Source organism: Pinus tabuliformis, chromosome 6 (assembly GCF_031772625.1).
Source record: "Pinus tabuliformis cultivar Carrire ecotype Pingquan chromosome 6, CPIR1, whole genome shotgun sequence".
In the NCBI taxonomy this organism is placed as follows: domain Eukaryota; kingdom Viridiplantae; phylum Streptophyta; class Pinopsida; order Pinales; family Pinaceae; genus Pinus; species Pinus tabuliformis.
Genome location: NC_142292.1, coordinates 1,349,870,268 through 1,349,892,881, shown reverse-complemented (window position 1 = coordinate 1,349,892,881; position 22,614 = coordinate 1,349,870,268). Strand labels below are relative to the sequence as shown.

Genomic DNA, 22,614 nt, shown 5'->3' with positions numbered 1-22,614 from the left:
GGCCTTACAGAAGAGCGCTAATATTGACATTATGATTAGACAATTCCAGAAGTGAGAGTCCTCCATTATGTAAAATTCCTCGAATGAGAGATTAGGAGTAGTTAAAAAAAAATATCTCTTCATCAATGATTTCTACAAGACTTCAACGCTGCTTCAGGATATCCTGCAAGATATCAAGTTGCTTCAATAATGATGTCAAAAACTCCAGGGGTGATTCATGTCTGCAGACTTCTAGTTGGATCTACAAGGGGTGCAAGATTAAAGACATCATTGTGCTTCCAAGGTCTGCAAAATGATGCTACTCTTGTGTTTTCAACTAGGACTGTGCTTCCAAGATTTTTCCAAGAGTTAAGGTCTGCTATAATCGCATAATGATAATGAACAGAGGTCTGGAAGATTGAAATGACACGCATATCAATAGAGAGGTTTGCAAGTCTGCTAGGATTAGAGAGAGCTTCTATGATCCACCTAATGAGGCGAGACGGTGACAGTGAGTTCATCCATAACAGAGGACACAAGGCTTCTATTTTTAGTCACAGGATTGCAGGAATGATACTACAGATGCGAGAATTCTCCAGGATCGAATGTAGTATTCTATCATAGGTTTTGAAATAGCTACAGTAATATACTTCAGGTAAGATGCACAGGTCCTGTAATAATTCCACAGATCCGAGAACTCCTTTACACTATCTTTTGTTTACCTGCTCTATGATGACTGCAAAATAATCTTTTAAGATATCTCTTCATGTCAATCAAAACACACCTTATGAATATTGATATATACCTTGGTTCATCAGAGAATTGTCAACAAACCTTCTGAGATTGATTTTTTCTCTTGCTTGGGCTTGACCTCTCCTGTTCTCTGATACCATGTTAATTTTCGGATAACGTGTTCTTTGCTTAGGTCAATTACTTCAATGATTCTTATGAGCCCAATATTAATTCCATTTCTTTCAATAGCAATCACATAAATTGATATTCCACTGACAGTAATTGAAGAAAGAACATAAGTAAACATATTCAGAGAGCAAGCAAAAACAAGAGAAAACAAGAATTGGCACAAGCCATGGAAAAACCCCAAGATGAGGAAAACCCTTGATCAATTCTTCTTACTATTAATATCAAATGTTCAGCACAAAGAGAGTACAATAGTTCAAGGTCAAGATTGACTTGCCAATCTGGAGATTCAATAACAATGTCCTTCCTTAGATACATAGCTGACTCAGCAATGCAATTCTGGAGAAGACAATTTGTGCCCTCTTAGGCTTGAAACATACTGCTGTAAAAGCTTTTGTATTCTGGTGTGTTGGTTAGGGTTTGATGGCAAGCTACAACAGTCATCTTTCACTGCACTTAGACGGCCTTCCTTATAGTTGATCTGCCTACATATAATCACCCTTGTATTCTGGTATAAGTCTGGTCGCAAGTAAGGGTTTTTGGCAGGAAGCTATAACACCCTTTCCTTACCTTCCAAAATTCTTCCTTGACTGCAGCCATCTTCCAAACACCTCAGCTTCAATTCGTTGTTGATTTGGGTTAGTAACCAGCCCCAAAACAAGTGACACGGCCACCTAATCAAGAACTCCAGGGCATGCGGCCTCCTATCAGTCATTCGGCCCTTGTCCAAGATGTTCTAGGCCTGCGGCCCGCCTGAAGTATGCAGCTAGGGCTGCGGCCAGCTATAGGAGAGAAATCCCAACCAAAGATAAGCCCAAACAACATACAAATGTCCCTCATGAATGCAGCTTCCTTTCTGATGCAATACTGACCTGTTGTAGACATAGAACCACCCACAAAACAGTCCAAACAAGCCTTTAACATGCTCAGCCTTCTTCCTGAGGAACTTGGTCCTTTAGATAGCCCAACCAAGACATCAATCTATCCCTACCTTCTTCGCTGGAGCTTTCCTTCCTTCTGCGCTATTTCCGAGAGAGAAATGTGTGATCGGATGTGTCAAAATGAGGATGAAGGCACCTCTATATATAAAACTTGATAGGGATCAAGAGACGTGACCATTGAGCTAGGTGAGCCGACATATGCGAGAGGCCAACCTTTATAATTGCTAATGAGAAAACAAAAATTCAAAATCCCACTTTCACTTATCCAAAAGAAACGATCTTTATATCGATTTTGGTCCTCTCGAAAAGAGTAATTTAATGGAATGATTATCTCCATCAACTGAGTTGTCGAGAGTTGAATTTAGCCCTAGTTGATAATTTTAACAAGGAGGCACCCTAGAACATGTGCCAAGTGTATCGTGCAACTGTGGAGCTGGTTGGGCATGGTGGACCAGGTGCATCATCCTCATCCAAAAGGTGGAACACGAGCAATCAATGAACGTTGTTGGGGATCCATGAAGTAATATATGCTATGGTGGAGGCCCATGGCTCTCAACACTCACCCAACAAATGCCAATGTGGCCCTCTAGATGGCTAGGGCCCCATATAGGGAGACCAAGCCCCAAATGGAGACCCCCTACAATCCTACATAAGATCCAATGCGTCCCCTTTGTCCTCCAATACAACCAGTCATTAGAATAATCAAGTAATAACGATTACAAGTAATGGGATCAATGGAGCACTTCATGGTGGCATGCCCTTCCATAGTGGTCTTTGGCATGTACAAGTGTCTCCAAGCTCAATAGAGGGTTAACCAAGGACCCTATTGGGTGATTTCAACCTCTAAAGGGGTTGGCATGTCCATGGTACTTCTTTTAAGTGATAGGGGGCAAATGATATAATAATGGGATGGAGTGGAGATGAGGGGAATCATCCAAACCACATGTCAAAGTGCAAGGGTAGTTATAATAAGGGAAGCCCACACGTGGGTATATGAATGTAGGAGGGAGCAAATTGTGGTACATGAGTTACCCTGACCTTTGTTTTTCCACCCTTCTTCATATGTCTTTTGCCTTGGATTGATTTTTCTTCATAACCGCTCGGGGTTCCAGGGGATGGAGAGCATGATTTGTAATATGTAGCAGTGGGTAACCCCTTGAGGTGGGGCCGTTCATCACCCACGAGGGGTTGGGGCAATCATGGGTTCCTTAATGATGGAGGGGGGCTCATCTAGGGCCCATAGGAACTAGGGTGATGGCCATAGATAAGGGGTAGAGTTCATGTTTAGCTTTTGCCCACGTTCTAAATTTGTATGCTCCAACCATCTTTTGCATTTTGTGGTACATTTCCTATTGAGAGTGGCCAAATTATGGTTTTTGTTTTCATTTTAGCTGCATCAACCTCTGAGGCATCGTTCCAGGCCCGACCCAAGGTGTGGACAAGGGAAGGGGAAGGCTAACCGTGGGCACATGTGGAGTTGGGTGGGAAGAAAGACGAATAGGATTAAAATGAGTGGAAGAGGAGTAATGTAGGTGGCATCGGGAAGTGGGACCACACAACCAAAACCAGGATTCCCCATGTAGTGCCACCCCTAAAGCTAATGGCCAGTAAAGGAGATCCCGTGGGACTAGGATACAAGGGTAACCACGAAATTGGGCAATGGAGACAAGAATATAGACCTAACCCACTCTTTCCGTCGAATCCCCCCACCAATTCGTGCCCAAAAGTGCCCATGAAAAGTAAACAAAATTACTTAACCAAACCAACGAAAAGTCATACCTTTGGGGTCGAGAGGCCCACCTTCAAACATACATTCAAAACAGATGGGCGAGGGACCACATGGTTGGCTCAAGTGGTAGGGAAAATGGCACATCAAGCTATCTGGGGCTACAAGGGGTTGTTGGTTGCCGACTGAGGACCACCTAGGAGAAAACATTTCTCCTATGCATACTACCTACAGGTGGTGGGTAACAGGGACTTGGAGGAGGACTTGTTCTAGGGTTTGGGTATTTTTTGTCTCATTTGAGGCAGATTCTATAAGAAGAGAAGAGTTTTCCAGGTTTTCCCCTTGGAGGGGTTTTGCCCTAGTTGAGAGCCTAATTTTTGTGTCCTCTGTTGTTACTATTTTTGTTCTTGATATTTGTTTAATGAAAAGATCTAAATAAATAACACAAGACTAACTAAGTTCACAAGCAAATATTAATAGCTACCACGTTGTATTTTTCCAACATGGTATCAGAGCTAAGGTGAACAAAAAGGCAACTGGAAGGATCATCTTGCGGACACAGAGAAGGGTTTGCTTGTCAAGGGGAATCATCTATGGAAGAAAAGAAGTAGAAGACCTATTGATCTGGAAGGAGGGTTTCTACATTGAAGAAGGTCGAGATTACATCAAGCTCTCATCAAAGGAGTCTTGAGAGGAAGACTACAAGAAAGGTTCTCTTGAGAAAAGGAAGGCATCTTTGAAGGAAGCATCAAAAGGATCCTAGTCTCATTTATCACTCTTGAAAGTTGTTTCAAGGACATTATTGAAGTTTCCTCAATGGTCTTGAGGGCATCAAGAAAGGTTGAAGATATCATCAAGGAAGGGGAGATCTTGGTTATCAAGTAAGTATCATATTATTACTCTTGTCTGAATCTACAATTCATATGGGTTCTTTCTGCAAGGAGAGAAATAAGCTCGTTATGGCATCAAATTACCTAGCATGGAAGAAAAGGATTGACCTGGCATTTATAAAACATGAGGTAATGGAATACGTAACTAGGGAAATTATTTAACCGGACAAAGACAAGACTTATGACCTAGCAAAGTACAAGAAAGGGAAAGTAAGGGCACAAAGGATCATAGTTGAATCCATTAAAGATCCTCTTGTTCTATTTGTTGCAAATTTGAAAACTTCCGAGGCTATGTATGACAAGCTAGTAGACCTATCCTCTGTAAGTACATCATGAAAAAATATGTATTTGTGGAATAAACTATACAAGGTGAAGAAATCAAAGGATGAGGACATGGCATCCTTTCTAATGAAGATCTCTCGATTAAGAGATCACTTGCAAGGACTTGGAGAGACAAATTCTGATTCAGAAATGACCATTTGTGTACTAAATGCATTGCTACCATAATGGAGCAACTTTGCAACAAGCATCTACTCTAAGAAAGATTCAACTCCTTTTGATGAGTTGTGTGCTCAATGCATTTTGGAAGAATCAAGGATCAAGGTAAAAGATGACATTGGATCAGATGAACAATGTCAAGCCATTCTAGCTTGAGTCAAGAAGCTGAAGAAGGGAAAGTTCGGGAAGTTCAAGAAGAAAGTTATGTCCAGGGTTCAATGCTTCAAGTGCAATGAATATGGACACTACAAGAGGGACTATCCAAGCCAACAAAACAACAAGAGAAAGGAAAGAAGCGAGGCTCACATAGTTGAGGAAACAAGAGAACCTAAAAAGAAGACAAAGAAAGAAGACGCGAAAGATCTTTACTATTGAAGAAGGCACATTGTTTGTCAGGTTCTTTATGAGGATTAATCTTTCCTTTAGGATAGCATGCTTTGTTGTTTACTTTAAAAGGATCTTGCTTTTGCATAACATCATAGATGGAAGCATGTGATAGTAACATATGTAGAATCTACTTGGTTAAGTTGCTTTGTAGAGATGATCTAGTCTTTAAAATAGATAGATAGACCATTTTGCATATTATTAATCCAAGGCATAATCTAACATTATGCTAGAGGTAGTCATCTTGCTAAGGTGGATCATCATGATCCTATAAGAACCATCATTTTGGAGGTTCTTGGTGTTGAAGAATGTAACTAGGTTCGGTCTTCATAAATTGTATGAGTCATAATGAAATGAATTTATGAAAAGAAAGGAAAAAGAAAGTTTTATTATTATTAATATGACTTATTAAAGCATGGGTTTCATGCTTGGGTCATCATGTTTTAGGTCAAAGTCCCCATTGAGGACTTCTAGGATTTATACTGAGTCATTAGAGTCATTGTCCATTTAAAGAGACCCTTCTTAGGCTTTTAAATCATGTAAAAAGATTTATTATTGAGTCGAATAAGCTATTTGTCACCTCCACACCAAGTCGGCCTCAAACAAAGTAATTCAACCTCACCAAAAGGGTATATATACGACCAGTTTGAATTCATTTGGAGATATCTCACACCCAAGTTCGATTCACAAGAAGAAGCAACTAAAAAGTGTGAAATTGCAGTAAGAGGAGATTTGTTGGAAGAAGGAAGATCGAAGTTTTTGGGTTTGTTTCTCTCTCACTCATGTGGATTTGTTGGGATATTTGTTGGAAGGATGAAGGCACTGTTGGGTTGAAGTTGTTGTTGGGATAACTGTTGGGTCGAAGTTGTTGTTGGGCTAACTGTTGGGTCGAAGTTGTTGTTGGTTCGAAGTTCTGTTAGAACGAAGTTTTGTTGCTGCTACAAGTCGTTGTTGCTAGTTATTGTTGAAAGGGTTATCATCTACAAAAGGATAAAAGGGTTGACTTGGTGTGGAGGAAATTTGTGTCTAGGTCAAGAGTCTTGGATCATCTCATGAAATTATTAAGGAAGAGTTGCTGACTGGGATTTTCCCCTAGATAGGGGTTTTTCCCTAGTTGTCCGCCTACATTCGGTGTCTGTGATCATTATGCTATTGTTCTGGTAATTGCTTGATGAACTAAAAGATAAAAGAAACATAAAAAAACATAAAAATATCACAAGTAATTATCAATATAAAAAAAAAAAAAAAAATTGCTTTTCTAATTTTCAAACATGGTATCAGAGCTAAGGTGAAGAAGAAGGAAAAAGGCAACTCAAAGATCTATTGAAAGGAGAATAAGGAGTTTTAAAAGGTTTGAATAAGGATCATCAAGAGGATCATATAAGAAGTCAAGCCTACCATCTTCAAGGACAATGTCTAACTCAATGAAGGGAGAAAACAAACTAGAAGGAGCATCTAACTACAAGGCATGGAAGAAGAGGATAAACCTCATCCTCGGAAAGAATAAAGTTTTGGATCTAGTCAAAGGAAAGGTAAAGAAGCTTACTAATGAGTCAAGTGATGCTTTGAGGACAAAGCATCTTAAGGGAAAGGAAATGTTATGAGCTTAAAGACAACAATTAAATAAAATATTAAAATACTAAAATATTATTTAAATAAATAAATTATTAATTATAATCAAATAATTAGCAAATAATTAGTTACATGAAGAGACATCAGTCCCCAAGGGACATGTCTCTTTGATTAGGCATGGCCAGTGAACTCCTATTTAAGGAGCACCGCCTCAGCCTTGTAAACATCATTCATTTTTATCAATATATATATATATATATCTAAACATATTACACTCAGAATTTACCTGCTGTCTTATTATCAGTCTACAGTAAATTAGACTTAAATTTCTAACACTTGTTTTCTGCATTTTATTGTTTATGTTCTATCTACAATTATTGTCAATGTGATTTATGGTTAATGTCATTGCTATTGGAAATTGTCATTGGGTTGCTAAAGGACATTGAAGTAATTGTGCTAAGCATAGAACATACCATTGTTAACTAAAATTAATAGTTTGTAATGTTGAGAATGATGAAGGATAAGTGTTTCACATCTAAGGTTTGTAAACTCTGGACTAATAGAATTATTAGGTTTTGAAGTCAAAGCTCTAGATATTCTATCAAACAGCTGACAAACATGGTTTGAAAAAGCGTTGGGTTTATGATTTGATTACTTCCGTTTAACAAGCTTCGACATCTTGATGATGAGATTGATTGCAGAATTGATGCAAGAAGGCTAAATATTGAGAGGGAGTTGTCGTGTTCTCAAAAGATAAGTATCTTGTATTTATTATATTGTTTTAACCATTACTGACATTGGGTTGTTTATGGTTTGTAAACCCTAGGTAGGGCTTGGAGATGTAAATGGACCAAATCCTATAACTAATTATGTTCGTTTGAAAAAAGAAACCCTAATAATAATATGGACTCCTTGATGATGAGTTGGACGAGGTCAACTTCCTTATAATGATATGGACTTCTCAATGATGTGGATGTCTTGATGATATTGACTCTTTGATGATGATGATGTGGAAAAGATTAACTCTTTGATCAATTAAATGAGGACCCAAGAAGGCTAAAGAATAAGAGGGAACTGACAAGTTCTTACAAAGATAAGTACTTTATTTTATTTTTAAATCATTACTAATGATGTGGATTCCTTGATGATGATGTAGACCCCTTGATAAATGATGTGGATGAGGTCAACTCCTTAATAATGATGATGATGTGCATTCCTTGATAAATGATGTGGAAATGATGATGTGCATTCCATGATGATGATATGGAAAAGGTCAACTCTTTGATGATAATATGGACTCCTTGATGACATGGACTCCTTGACAATATGGATTTCTTGATGATGAAATAAACTACTTAATGATGTGGATTTCTTGATAATGATATGGAATTCTTGATGATGTGTATTTCTTGATGATGATGTGGATTCTTTAATGAAGATGTGGACTTCTTGATGATGATACAAACTCCTTGATGATGTGGACTTGTTGATGATGATATGGATTTCTTGATGATGTGGATGAGTTGAATGACGTTGACTAGACTTAAGAAGACTAAGATCAAGAGGGAGCTAACACATTCTCAAGAGATAAGTACTTTCTTGATTGTTTCTATTGTTGTTACATTATGAGTCTCTTGTCTTTATATATCTTGCTTGGTTGTATCTATTCTTCCATGACCTCTTAGCAAGGATTGCAAGGACATAATGAAGACTGCCAAGGTGTAGCTATCGTTGGAAATGGATAAAATAACAATAATTGGATGGGCTTGGGACTCAAAGGGAATAGACAAGATCTACCTAATAGAAGCACATTTCTGATCTATGTGACTTCCAAGATGAAGATGGCCAGAGGTTTTGTTAATTTTAGATAATGGTATGTTCTATGCTTAGCACAATTTACTTCAATGTTCCTTTAGCAGCCCAATAACAATTTCAAATAATTTCCAGTAGCAATCACATTAACCATTAATCATGTTGACAATAAATACAGATAGAACATAAAACAAATGCAAAAGACAAGCCAAGACAAGAGGACACCAAATTTGGCGGATGCTAGAGAAAAAACCTCAATGTGGGGAAAACCCTTTGATCAAATCTTCTTATTATTATTCAATAGATCAGCGGAGAGAGAGAGTACAAAAGTTAAATAGACTAGCCCAATACAAAGTCAAATCAGTCCTATCAAATTCTGCAGTCAAACTTCAGCCCTAACCAAAAAGTCAACGCTGGTCAAAACAACAGAAATTCTTCCTTGAAGCAGCTCCGTCTTCCTTGGTCAAACTCGGCCTTATCAGGAGGATAAATTCAGCCCAAAACAGCGCAGTCAAACTCGATCAAATGAGAGAGAAGACTGTTGTAATTTTCTGCAGTCACACAATAGTCAAACCTAAAGCCAACACAAGTCAACCAACCCAGAATTCCTCGATTTTTGTGCCCAGCAATGCAGCCTGAGAAAATCGAATCTTTGGCCCAAAAATCGAAGTCAAATTCAGTCAAATTCCCCTTGGTCAACACTAGTCAAACCTACTCCTGAAGTTTGAAATTCGGCCTGTAATTTTCTGCCCAGAAAATCATCCTCCTTGCCACACGTGTGAGAGAGAGAAAGCTTGCCCAAGCTGTATGAACCAATTTGATGAAGAGAGAGAAGAAATGTGTGAGTGAATGATGTCCAAATGAGGTGTGAGGTCTCTTCTATTTATACAGTTCGTTGTGGGTGAAGAGGCACATCCATTGGGCTTCTTGAGCCTACATTAAGTTGAGGCCAACCTGAACAATCTGCACATGTGAGGGAATAAATTCAAAATCACACTTTTGCTTGTCCGAATGAGATGATCTTTATATCAATCTTGGACCTCTCAAAAAGAGGAATCCAATGTAATCATCATCTCCATCAAATGAGTTGTCCCAAGGTGGAATTTGGCCCTAGTTTCCAATTTTAACACTCCCACTCAACTAGGGAGAATTCCACTTGCCAATCCATTTATCATCATCATGCCATCCTGTCGTCATGTACCATCTTTGTTATCTCTGCTCTGCTAAACCATGAAGTAATAATGAAGAAGAAGTGATCGAGAGTGAGTCACAAGACCTTACCACTCTCTACTAACAAAAATCGGTCCAGAGGTAGAACCTCAAATGATCCTAGATCAAGTTGTTGAACACCATGCATCCTAGTCATAGGGAGTGCAACAGTACACGATGCGTCCATCGGTAGTGTTATGGTCCCTAACCACTTTTCCCAACTCAGTGGCCAAATGAGAGGTACTTTCCATGAGTCCCAGACTCCATGGGTAGGATGTATGTTGGGGCATCAGTAGGAGAAGGTGAACCACTCATCCTACTCAGATGCCATAGGAGAAGGTCAACCACTCATCCTATGCATATGTCAATCGTAGGGGAAGGTGAACCACTCACCCTACATACATGTGTCCGCAATCATAGGGGAAGGTGAACCACTCACCCTACACACATGTCAACCATCATGGGGTATCACAAGGGAAGTTGAACTACTCACCCTTGATATAGCGCACCACTAGGGGAAGGTGAAACACTCACCCTATGGTTGCTCATATCTCCAAGAAGTACCCCAAGCCCTTAAGAGCTCCCAGAGCTCAGTGTCTAACTCATGTGAGACCCTCATAGGAGGTTCCTTCCACGACTCCAAGTCTCTCTTGGAAGGTTAAGAATTTGACCTTCCCTAAAGGCTTCGTGAGGATATCTACAACCTGCTCATCAGTTCTGATTTGTTGGAGCCTTATTGCTGTACCATATCCCTAATAAAGTGGTACCCGATATCAATGTGCTTGGAGCGGTCGTGGAACACGAGATTCTCTGAAAGGTGAATCCCTCTCTGGTTGCCGCAGAAGATCACGGTGGTATCCAGCAAATGCTCAAATAGCTCATTGAAGAGCTTCCTCAACCAAACAGCTTCACAACAGGCCATACTAGCAGCAATGTATTCGGCATCGGCAATGCTTAGTGCAACTAACTTTCGCTTCTTGCTCATCCAAGATACTGAAGCAGGCCCCAAAGAGAAGCAACACCTAGACGTGCTCTTACGATCCACCACACTGCCAGCCCAATCAACATCAGTATATCCATGTAGCCTTGGTTTCCTGGCAGTGTATCTCAAACCATAGTGGATTGTGCCCCAAAGATATCTCAATATATTCTTAGCACCAATTCAATGAATGTGATGAGGCTCGACCATAAATTGACTCAAAGTATTCACAACAAAGCATATGTCAGGACGGGAGTTTACTAAGGACATCAGGGCCCCCACAAGTTGTTGATACTCGGAAGGATTTGCTAATGCGAGCCCAACAACACTTCCACATAGCTTCTTGAAGTTGAGTTCCATTGGAGTAGACATAGACTTGCATTCCACCATCCCACATCTCTCGAGTAGCTTCACAATGTATTTTCCTTGAGAAAGGAACATCGCACCTGGCTTTTGTTAAACCTCCATGCCTAGGAAGTAGTGCATCAAACCTATGTTGTTGATCTCGAATTCGGAAACCAACTCCTTCTTGCATTAATAAATGAGAGGGTATGCACCTGTCAGAAAAATATCATCCACATAAAGAACCAAAATGAAAGGCATGTCCTTTTCAACCTTGAAGTATAGGTTCGGATCAACTTGACTCCTTGTAAAACCAACTTCATAAGACACCAAGCCCTACAGGCTTGCTTCAACCCATAGAGGGCTTTCTTCAACCTACATACATGTGTCTTTCGATCTTGAACTTCGAACCCCTCAGGTTGCTCTACATAGACTTTCTCCTTAAACAATCCATGCAAGAAAGAAGTTCTAACATCCATTTGGTGTAGGCTCCATCCTTGAGAGGCAACAAGAGCTATAATCGAACGGATAGTGGTATATCAAGCAATCGATGCAAATATCTCATCATAGTCCACTCCTTCCTTTTAAGAGAAGCCTCGAGCAACGAACCTGGCTTTGAACTTTTCAGCACTCCCATCAGCACCATGTTTGATTTTGTAAAGCCATTTTGAAGTGACCACTGACTTGTCCTTGGGTCTAGAACCACATCCTAGACATCATTCTTCATGATCGATTCATATTCCTAATTCATCACATCTCCAGACTTGGTGCTTCACAGAGTCTTCGAATGTACATGGCTCAGATTGAACAATGGTACTCATAGCAGTTAAGTACCCTTGGTACCTGTTCGACTTCTTGCTTTCACAAAATGTCCCCCTTGGTGCAACATGCCTTTCAGCGTCTTCGAGAGTATCTTTGAGCCACAAAGGTCTTTTCCTTGAGGTAGAGGGCTCACCAAGAGGTGGATCAATGGGATCCATTGGGCCTTCAACATCGGGCATCAGATCATCTGTCGGAGATTCATCCTTCTTTCCTGCATCATCATCATTGTCCTTCCTAGGGATAGGAAGATCTCTAACTTTCCCAAGGGCAGAATCTTCATCAAAGGTGACATCATGACTTATTTCCACTTCTCTTTGACCAAGCACATAGATTTTATATGCCTTTGAAGTTTCACTGTAGCCCACAAAAGTTCCTTTCTTCCCAGATGCATCTAGCTTGTTTCTTTTCTCTTTCGATACATGAAAGTATACGAGACAACCAAAAATTATAAAATGAGAAGCATCAGGTTTCTTACCGATGAAAACTTCTTCGAGTGTCTTGAAGTCCAATGCTTGATGCGTGCATCTATTTTGAACATATACAGCGGTGTTGGCAGCTTCTCCCCATAAAAACTTCGGTAGGCCTTGGTCATGAAGCATAACACGGGTAGCTTCTATGATTGTTCGATTCTTCCTTTCGGCAACTCCATTTTTCTCTGGAGTATATGCAATAGTGGTCTCCCTCTTAATGTCAGCTTCTCTACAATAGTCATTCAATTCGTTTGACTCATATTCGGTTTCGTTATCAGTCCTCAATATTTTGATCTTCTTCCCTGTTTGATTCTCAACCAAGGCTTTGAAAGAGCGGAGCCATTTGAACACTTCGTCCTTCTTCTTCAAGAAATAGATCCATGTTTGGAGAGAAAAGTCATCCACAAAAAATGCTTAGTACAAGTATCCTCCTAAAGATGTTACGAGCAACATATTTGATAGATCAGAATGGACCAATTGAAGAATATTGGTAGTTTGACTTTCACTTGAAGGGAATGGTCCCCTTGTATGTTACCAGTTGCACAACCTTAACAAACTCCTTCATGATCTATGTTGAATTCGAGCATACCTGTAACCATCTTCCTTACATCAGGCAAGGCTTTGTAATGAAGGTGAGCGAGTCTTTGGCGCCATAATTCAGATTGATGAGAAGTATCGCAAGACATAGCTCCCAAAGGACTTCCTCCAACCTGATAGAGACCTTCAACCCGAAATCCAAGTGTAAATGCATCTTTCGGGTTCTGTTGCCAAACACGAACCTTCCCATCAACGAATGTCACTTTGAAACCTTTATTTTCCATCGCAAAAATAGATACCAGGTTCTTTTTCAAATCAGGAACATACAATACTTCTTGTACATGAAGGGTTTGACCTTGATTCAAGTGAAGAATGACAGACCCAATCCCTTTTACGAGGGTAGGTGGCATTGTCCCCAAGTATGATCTCCAAATATGTCTTCTTTTCAACCAAGTTTGAAAGGACCTCCTTGTACCCAGTGAAGTGCCTTGAGGCACCACTATCAATCAACCAATGACCCAATGTATCCGGAGGAGAGGCAGTGGTGAGGGCAGAAATAAGATAAAAAAAATTGCTTATTTACAACATTAGTTTCCTCATACCTGGAGTTTCTCGATCTTTTGGGAGGACGACCATTTCCATATCGAGCAATGGGAGCATTCCTCTTTCCTTTGTTGTTGAACTTGTTGTTCCTTTGATTGCCATTGCCTTTGTAATTGTTGTGGTTGTTGTTGTCATCATCCCTTGGAGTATCCTTCTTGTGAGGACACTCTCTAGCAAAGTGGCCAAACATATTGCAATTGAAGCATCTTCATTTTCTTCCTTCTTTGAATCCCGACTTAAAACCTTGACCTTGTCTTCTTGGACGAGAGCATTGTTCTTCCTTTTAGAATGAGTGGAGAAAGCGGTAGCATTATGTCCATTTGAGGGCTTATCTCTTTCCATCATCCTTATATCTTCTTGAGTGCATCTAGCCAATAATTTATCAAAACCCAGAATCATGTCATTGATGAGGATGGTGGTGTTAAACACATCCCATTCTCTTGTAAAACCTCCAAGTGCAATAAGAGTGAGCTCCCTATCACCAACAAATTCTCCAATAGATAGGAGATCATTCTTGATTTTGTAGTTCTCATGAAGTAGGATTGATTGGACTCTCCTCTCTCCATCTTGATGTTTTTCAACTTGTTCTTGAAAAAGAGGACTTGATTTGCATTGTTTACTTTGAACATCCCAACTAGCTTGTCATACATCTCCTTAGATGTTTCCAAATCAGAAATATAGGCAACAAAAGGCTTGTGAATGGAATCAACAATAATTTTCTTAGCTTTGACCTCACCTTTCTTGTACTTTGCTTTCGCGGCAGAGGGTGCATTTGAAGGAAGCTCCACCACTCTTCCTTTGACATAGTCCATAGCATCATTATCTTCCAAAGTCAAATCCAAAGACATCTTCCATGCATGATAGTTGGATTTGTCCTTAAGCTTGTCCTCGAATTTGAAGGAAGATGTAGTCGTCATTGAGGCTAGCTCCAAATTCTTGTCCAACAGCTTCCCTTAGTGATTGCTTTTCTCACTCTTGCTTGGGCTTTGGCTTCCTCTGGGCTCTGATACCATGTTAATTTTAGAGAACAATGGTATGTTCTATGCTTAACACAATTTACTTCAATGTTCCTTTAGCAGCCCAATAACAATTTCAAATAATTTCCAGTAGCAATCACATTAACGATTAATCACATTGACAATAAATGCAGATAGAACATAAAACAAATCCAGAAGACAAGCCAAGACAAGAGGACACCAAATTTGGCGGATGCCAGGGAAAAAACCCAATGTGGAGAAAACCCTTTGATCAAATCTTCTTATTATTATTCAATAGATCAGCGGAGAGAGAGAGTACAAAAGTCAACTAGACTAGCCCAATCCAAAGTCAAATTAGTCCTGTCAAATTCTGTAGTCAAACTTCAGGCCTAACCAGAAAGTGAATGCTGGTCAAAACAGCAGAAATTCTTCCTTGAAGCAAAACGATCTTCCTTGGTCAAAATCAGCCTGATCTGGAGGATAAATTCAGCCCAAAACAGCTCAGTCAAACTCAATCAAAGGAGAGAGAATACTGTTGTAATTTTCTGCGGTCAAACAGCAGTCAAACCTAAAGTCAGCGCAAGTCAACTAGCCCAAAATTCCTTGATTTTTGTGCCTAGCAATGAGGCTTGAGAAAATCGAATCTTTGGCCCAAAAACTGAAGTCAAATTCAGTCAAATGCCCCTTGGTCAACATTGGTCAAACCAACTCCTGAATTCTGAAATTCAGCCTGTAATTTTTTGCCCATAAAATCATCCTCCTTGCCACACATGTGAGAGAGAGAGAGGCTGCCCAAGCTGTACGAACCAATCTGATGAAGAGAGAGAAGAAATGTGTGAGTGAATGATGTCCAAATGAGGTGTGAGGTCTCTTCTATTTATACACTTCGTTGTGGGTGAAGAGACACATCCATTGGGCTTCTTGAGCCTACATTAAGCTGAGGCCAACCTGAACAATTTGCACATGTGAGGGAATAAATTCAAAATCACACTTTTGCTTGTCCGAATGAGATGATCTTTATATCAATCTTGGACCTCTCGAAAAGAGGAATCCAATGCAATCATCATCTCCATCAAATGAGTTGTCCCAAGGTGGAATTTGGCCCTAGTTGACAATTTTAATAGGTTTTGAAAAAGCAATGTTGATCTGAATATGTAGAAGATGAGCATGTGATTTTTCTATATATGGATGTTTCTAACAAAGGTTGGGAACCTCTTCAATGTAAGAGGGAGTTGATTGAAGAATTGTAAGATTGAAAGGGTGGCATGAGCCTGGTGAAATCGCTGCTAGGTTGTGTCATGATGGACTGTGAGTCCATGGACACTTGCTCGATGATAAATTTGAAGAAGCTACAAGACTCTATTGCTGACTTGGTTGATTCTCTGATTGGCTCGTTGAACCAACTGATGCATGAAATTGCTAACTCTATCTGGACTGAACATATTGGGTGTTGTATTGGTCTGAATAACATGAATGGGCCTGCTGCATTGAAGTTGGTTTGTGAAGTTGGTTGTTGATCTATTTGATCCTGTGTCAGATAGCAGGTTGTTGATATTTGCTTATGTGGGAAGCCACTTATTGTTTGTTGAATTTGACCATTGTTGTTGATGCTTGCTTCTGTGAGGAGCCACTTGGTGTCTCCTGGATTTGACCATTGACATTAATGCTTGCTTCTATGAGAAGCCACTTGTTGTCTGCTAGTTTCAACCATTGTTGATGATGATTGCTTCTATGAGAAGCCCTAATTGAAGTTGAATGTTGTTGTTTTGTTGAAATGTTTGATAAAGTACTGAGATCCACCATGGCTACATTTTTCTTGTTGAGTTGGTTGTTGATGTTTATGTGAAGAAACTGGAATGGCTGAAAATCCCTTTGGAGAGGGAGCATTGATTACATGGCATCCTAAATCTTCCTTAGGTTGTGGCTATGAAACCAATGGATTGGTCGAGAAGTTTGTCACTCCCGTACGCTGTGTGTTGTGAGACCTTGTGGTCTGAGAGATGCATTAATGATTCCTCTTGTAGGTTATGTGTTGTGAGACCTTGTGATCCAAGAGATGTATTGATTTGATGATTCTTCCCATAGGTTGTGTGTTGTGAGACCTTGTGGTCCGGGAGATGTATTCCTCTCTGTTGAAAAATGTAACTATACTCAGTCTTCATAATTGTCTATGTATTTATATCATTGTATATTTATTGTAAAAAGTGAAAAAGAAGAAAAAGAAAATTATTGTTAAGCATGGGTTTCATGCTCTTTTATTTGTCTCCTAGGTCAAAGCATGCATTTCATGCTTCTAGGGTTTGTCATGAGTCAAAAGATTTTTTGTCATATGTATTAGACCCTTCTTGGGCTACTTGTATCAAGAAAGAAAAATTATTTTGAGTCAAGAAAGTTAGATTTGCCTCCAAGACCAAGTCAGCCCTACCTGTGACAAGTCGGCCTTGATGTGGCTATTCTGTTGAAATATGTAACTAGGTTCGGTCTTCATAATGACATATGTAATCATGATTTTATGTATTTAATGAAAAGAAAAAAATAAATTTATTATCGTTATTCTTGAGGCATAGGTTTCATGCTCAAGGGAGATTTATTTTTAGGTAAAACACCCATTGAGTGCTTCTAGGGCTTGTCATTGAGTCTACAAGTCAATTGAGTCATTGTCATGTATGAAAGACCCTTTTGGGCATGTTACATATTGTAAAGAAAATTTATTTGAGTCAAAAGAAAGTCAAAAGACCCTCCAAGACCTTGTCATGGTGCAAAGATCAAGTCGGCCTACATGAAGGGACAAGTCAGCCTAAAGATAGCAATTTGTACCCCTCAAAAGCCTATAAATAAGAAGGAACTCGACCTCATTTGGACACACTCTCAAGCAAGTTCGATCTCCTCAAGATAGAAGTTGGAAAAGGACAAAGAAGAAGAAGAAGAACAAGATCGAAGTTTTGGGCCTCTCTCTCTCTTTTGTTAGGGTTTCTACAGTTACTGGGCAAGATGAAATTTTGAAGTTGCATCGAAGCTGTGAAGCTGCTTCTAGGTCGAAGATGTGAAGCTGCAAAGTCAAAGTTGTGAAGTTGCTTCTAGGTCAAATTTGTGAAGCTGCAAGGCCGAAGTTGTGAAGTTGCATCAAGGTCGAAGCTATGAATCTACTAGGTTGAAGTTGTAGAAATTGTTATTGGGGATCAAAGTTGTTGAAGAAGGAGCTGGAAGGTCGAAGTTTGTTGTTCGAAGTTGTGCAAATCAAGAAGGAAGGTTGACTTAGTCTTGGAGGAGTCTTGGTCAAGGGTCATAGCTCTTGGAATTCGTCAATTGAAGTTCTATAAGAAGAGAAGAATTATTGCGGGTTTTCATCTCAAAATGAGAGGTTTTGGCCCTGGTTGATAGCCTATATCTTGTGTCCTCTTGTCTCATTGTTCTTTATTGTTTGGAAGTTGTTTGATGATGAGAACACAATAATAATCAAGTTGAAGAACAAGCTAATCAAGATAAGTAAAAATATATCACAAGCACTTATCAAAGTAAGAGAAATCACCTAATCTAGCTACCCCTAGATTTCTCAACATATTCAACCTATTGGAAAAGGTATATATTGATGATGACTTTGACCTCTTTGGCATCCATCCATCACAAGTTCAATCTGCGACAAGAAGAAGAAAAAAAAGTGTGAAGGTGAAGAAAAAGAGCAAAAATCAAGGAGAAGAATAAATCTGAGTTTTTGAGCCTCTCTCTCACACACGCGAAATTTCTAGGGTTATTATGCGAGTTGTAGGGTCGAGAATTGCATGCCGAGTTGCAGACTTGTTCAAGAGGGCCAAACCCTTGACTGGATCAGATTTTGATAGAGTTGACCTTCGTTGACTTTGGGAGACTTTCACTCATTTGAAAGAGGATCTTTTGGAGGGCTAACTTGGTGATTGGAGAAGGTCTTGGTCTTGGTCTAAGAGGTATTGGATGTATCATTTTGACTTGGTTCTATATGAAGAAGAAGAGTTTAACTGGGTTCTCCCCTAGGAGAGGGGTTTTGCCCTAACTGAGAGCCTAAATCTTGTAACTTTTGTTCTTGTGATCTTCATACATTTATGATTTGGTTATTGTTTGACGAAAGAAGAAATAATAAAGAACTAAAGGCCAACACAAAATCAAAAGTAATTATCAATAAAAGAGGAATTAAAACCCTAATTTCTACCCAGACTGATTTCTCAACTCTCTCGTAGGTTGTGTGTTGTGAGACCTTATAGTCTAGGAAATGCATTGACTTAATGATCCTCCCTTAGGCTGTGTGCTGTGAGACCTTGTGGTTGGGAAGATGCATTGAGATGAGTTGGATGTTATGTAATATGTATCTTTCCTTATGATGAGACTGGTGATCTCTTCCTTAGGCTATGTGTTGTGAGACCTATGAACTAGTCGAGAAGATTGATCTTGAGAGAGAGAACGAAAAGTACCCCCCTCGTTAAGAGGGAGTGTTGGAAAATATGGTAGCCATGGTCGGTATTTTCATCATGAAGAAAAATTGAAAACTTTGAATTTTTATTGTTGCCTCCAAAATCTTCAAGTCGGCCTCATTTTGTTTAAGTCGGTTGGGCCCCAAAGAGGCACCCATTCGACCCCCACTTAAAGGCTATATAAAGGAGATCATCTCTCCTCATTTGTGACAGCAAAAACTTGTCTTATCTATCTCTCATCCAGCAAAGTTGGGAGCAGAAGAGGAGGGGCCAAATTTCAGGAAGGTGGAATCTTGACATTCATTGGAATCTCTTGTTCTGATCAGATATTATTCTTGATGATCTGTTTAGCTGATGTACTGATAAATTGAACTCTCTCCCTCTCTAAGGAAGAATTTTCTGGGTTTTCCCCTTGTGGGATTTTTGCCCTGGCCTTGGGCCTAGTTTATGTGTCTCTTGTCTCATGGTTTCTTGTTTGTTTCTGCTGTGATTTACTACTGCTCTTTCATGCTTATGAATGAATTTTCTTGTAACTGATTAATGATGCAAAGTGTTAATGCTAATTATGATTGTTTGAAGCTGTGAGTAGTATATAAAAAAATTGTTCTAGCTTTGCCCTAGTAATATCAACAGGATGTGAATTCTGTCCAACGATTTAAGACCAAATAAGCATTCTACAACCTTTATATAAGCAAATAAGTCACAGTGCCAATGATGTTAAAATTAATGACATTTTGCTTAAAAGTTTCAAATGTTTTCTTAAACATTATGATGTAGGGACTCAACTCTGAATAATGTCTCATTAACGGTTGATATTCTAGCTACATAATTATAAATTGCGGCAAAATCTTTGGGAATTTAAAACTACAAAGATTATCCCAAAACATTGGAGTGGAAATATTTATTACCTGGAATTCGTTACTTCTACCTGTTTGCTCAGGAGGTTGAACCAACGACCGCCTTGAGTTCTCCTTAGCAAATTTTGGTCTGATTAAATCAAATAACAGCTGACTCAGCAAAAAACCAAGTAAAGGCACGATTGAGCCAGAAATGAAAAACAAAACAAAAAAGAGAGAGAAAAATACAGAGACAGGAAACTGCACGGAGTCCTACTAAGAGCAAACACACCATGCAGACAGAGCAATGATTACAAAATAGAGTTAATTAACAAGTGTACTCAATCTCCTGGTGAGTCCATATTTTTCCAGCGAGGCAAAGTTCTGCCTTGTCCTGTTCGCTTTTCAGAAATTCCAGCAGTTGGGTCTCCTAAAATCGGCAAAAAACCCCGGGAACAAAGTTCTATGATCAAAGTTCTCATAATCGAGTGGAATTATAACTTTCAGAAAAAATACTGCCACTTTTCAGAAATTCCAGTAGTTGGGTCTCCTAAAATGGACAGAAGCCCCTGGGGACAAAGTTCTCATCAATCGAGTGGAACTGTGACTTTCAGAAAAAATCCTGCCACATTTGAGGGAGAATTTCGGCCGGAAAGAAAGTGGGTCTGATCATTTATTAATTAAGTCACTACAAATGTATGTTAAAAGCATGTTATTAGGTCGGGATAGGCATTCTATAATTTTTGACAGTTTGAACAAAGTATGGCTGGTTAAAGCTAAATATCAAACATGTCACTCAAATTCAAACTGAAAAGCTTTGCACAGAAAGGGGCAGATGACAACGACTCCATCAATTGGGACTGGAACAATATAAGATGGAAATATTCAGTGTTTAGCTTGCCCAAATGCAATCTACTAGCAAATTGATTATCTGGAATTCCTTGGTTTACCAATTCAATTCTCACAGAAACAATAGCAAAATCCCGCAATATATTCACAAGTCATAATCACTTGCGGAATCGAGCCCTTAATTATCTTGATAAATGGAGGGGAGAGAACTAAGGCTTCATGGAATGTTTAAATGGGGTTAATTATCGGCTGCCAGTGCAATATCATGAACAGTGTCAATGACCATTTCAATATCTCTTGCCACCAAGGTTGTCTAAGCCGTAAATATGTAAAAATTATCTTTAAGGCATTCGAGTAAAATAAGGCAAGTAAAAATATACATTGTTAGATAAAAAGTTTGATAAAACTCACGGTGCTCGTAGAAATCTAATATGGTTGAGAGAATGACTAGTATTTGAAAATCCCAAGTTCATTGTGGAGGAAAAAACTCCGCGAGTCGCTGAAATAACCGTGCAATCCGGATGGCAGTAATACGCAGCATTGTCATGGGCGGCAGAGTGCAGAACACGAAGCCCGCATATTTCAGCATCATAGCCTGAGGAATGTGATTGTAAAAGCCTAAGCCCTCTTATCAAAGTTCGTGGTTTCGACATAATTCATCCCCGGTCAAATCTTCAATGTGCTCTCTTCAAAGAAATGAGAAAATGTCTAAAGAGCTCAAGGACTCGAGAAGTGGGAGACTGTCGAACTGCTGCAGAGCAGATTCGCGTAAAAATAAGGTGGTGGAATTCATTAGGTTCAGCCCCTGCATAGAAAAATCTACTAATACCACTCCATTGACGAGCTGCAACAAGCATGTATTGGAAATAATTGTGCTCGTTACACAAGGCTTCTAGATATTCCACCAAAACGTCATACAAAAATGTCAGCACCCTTGTATTGTATTATGCTCAAGCAACGAACCCTTAAATCCTGTTTAAAGACGACCAATTGCGATTACTCATCGACCCCAACAATCACGCGCTCCTCGATGGTACCCCTTTGACGTTATCCTTGTATACTAATAATATTACAGCTTCTTTAAATATGCAATGCAATTCTATGAGAAAGAATTTGCGGTGGAGCTTTATTTAAGATCAAACATAAATTCAAAGCTCTTCACTTTACATGGGGTGGAGAATGGAATTAAGATGTTGAAAATAGGGAAGACAAAGAACTTGGTTGAACTTCAAATAGAGTATCTAAAATGGGGAATGAATGCTCTTGCACTGCACATCATGGAAATATTCAACAACATCATTCAACTAGGATTTCCAAGAGACTGGACAACTAGCCTAGCAATACTTCTTTTTAAAAGTGGAGACATTAATAATTCATCCAACTATAGAACAATTATGATCAATTTTTTGTTTGCAAAGCTTTTCGGCGGCATGGTAGAAGACAGAATTAGTAAGTGGGCAGAAGTAAAAGAAAAGAGGGCAAGAGGACAAGCGGGTTTTAGGCCGAAACATTCTACATTGGATCACGGTATCACGTTGAGACACATTGTTGAAAAGGTTTGGGAGGACAAAGAAGAATTATTGTGTTGCTTTGTTGACTTCAAAAAAGCATTTGACACAATCCTTAGGGATAAGTTGTGGCATAGAATGGAAGAACTTGAAATTTTTGTGCATTATAGAGTTGTTGTCCATAGACTTTATGAAGAAGTGAAAGTCAAAATTAGAACCTCATCGGGTATTTCAAAAAGCTTTAGAAGTGACATTAGAATCAAGCAAGGTTGCCCTCTATCCCCTACTCTTTTTGCTCTATATATTGATAAATTGGAAGA

The 22,614-nt window shown here is 39.3% G+C and overlaps 1 protein-coding gene across 1 annotated transcript in view; it reads right to left on the bottom strand.

Moving 5' to 3' along the window:
* LOC149263634 (uncharacterized) overlaps nt 1-21,838 on the bottom strand; it is a 282,397-nt gene extending 260,559 nt beyond the window's left edge. The window contains exons 1-2 of the mRNA XM_089426553.1: nt 21,198-21,838; nt 20,010-20,088 (exon numbers count right to left, since the gene is read on the bottom strand). Coding sequence (XP_089282679.1) covers nt 20,010-20,088; nt 21,198-21,439 — 321 coding nt within the window. The 5' untranslated portion in view covers nt 21,440-21,838. The remainder of the gene's footprint in view (nt 1-20,009; nt 20,089-21,197) is intronic.
* Between the last annotated feature and the right edge of the window lie 776 nt (nt 21,839-22,614).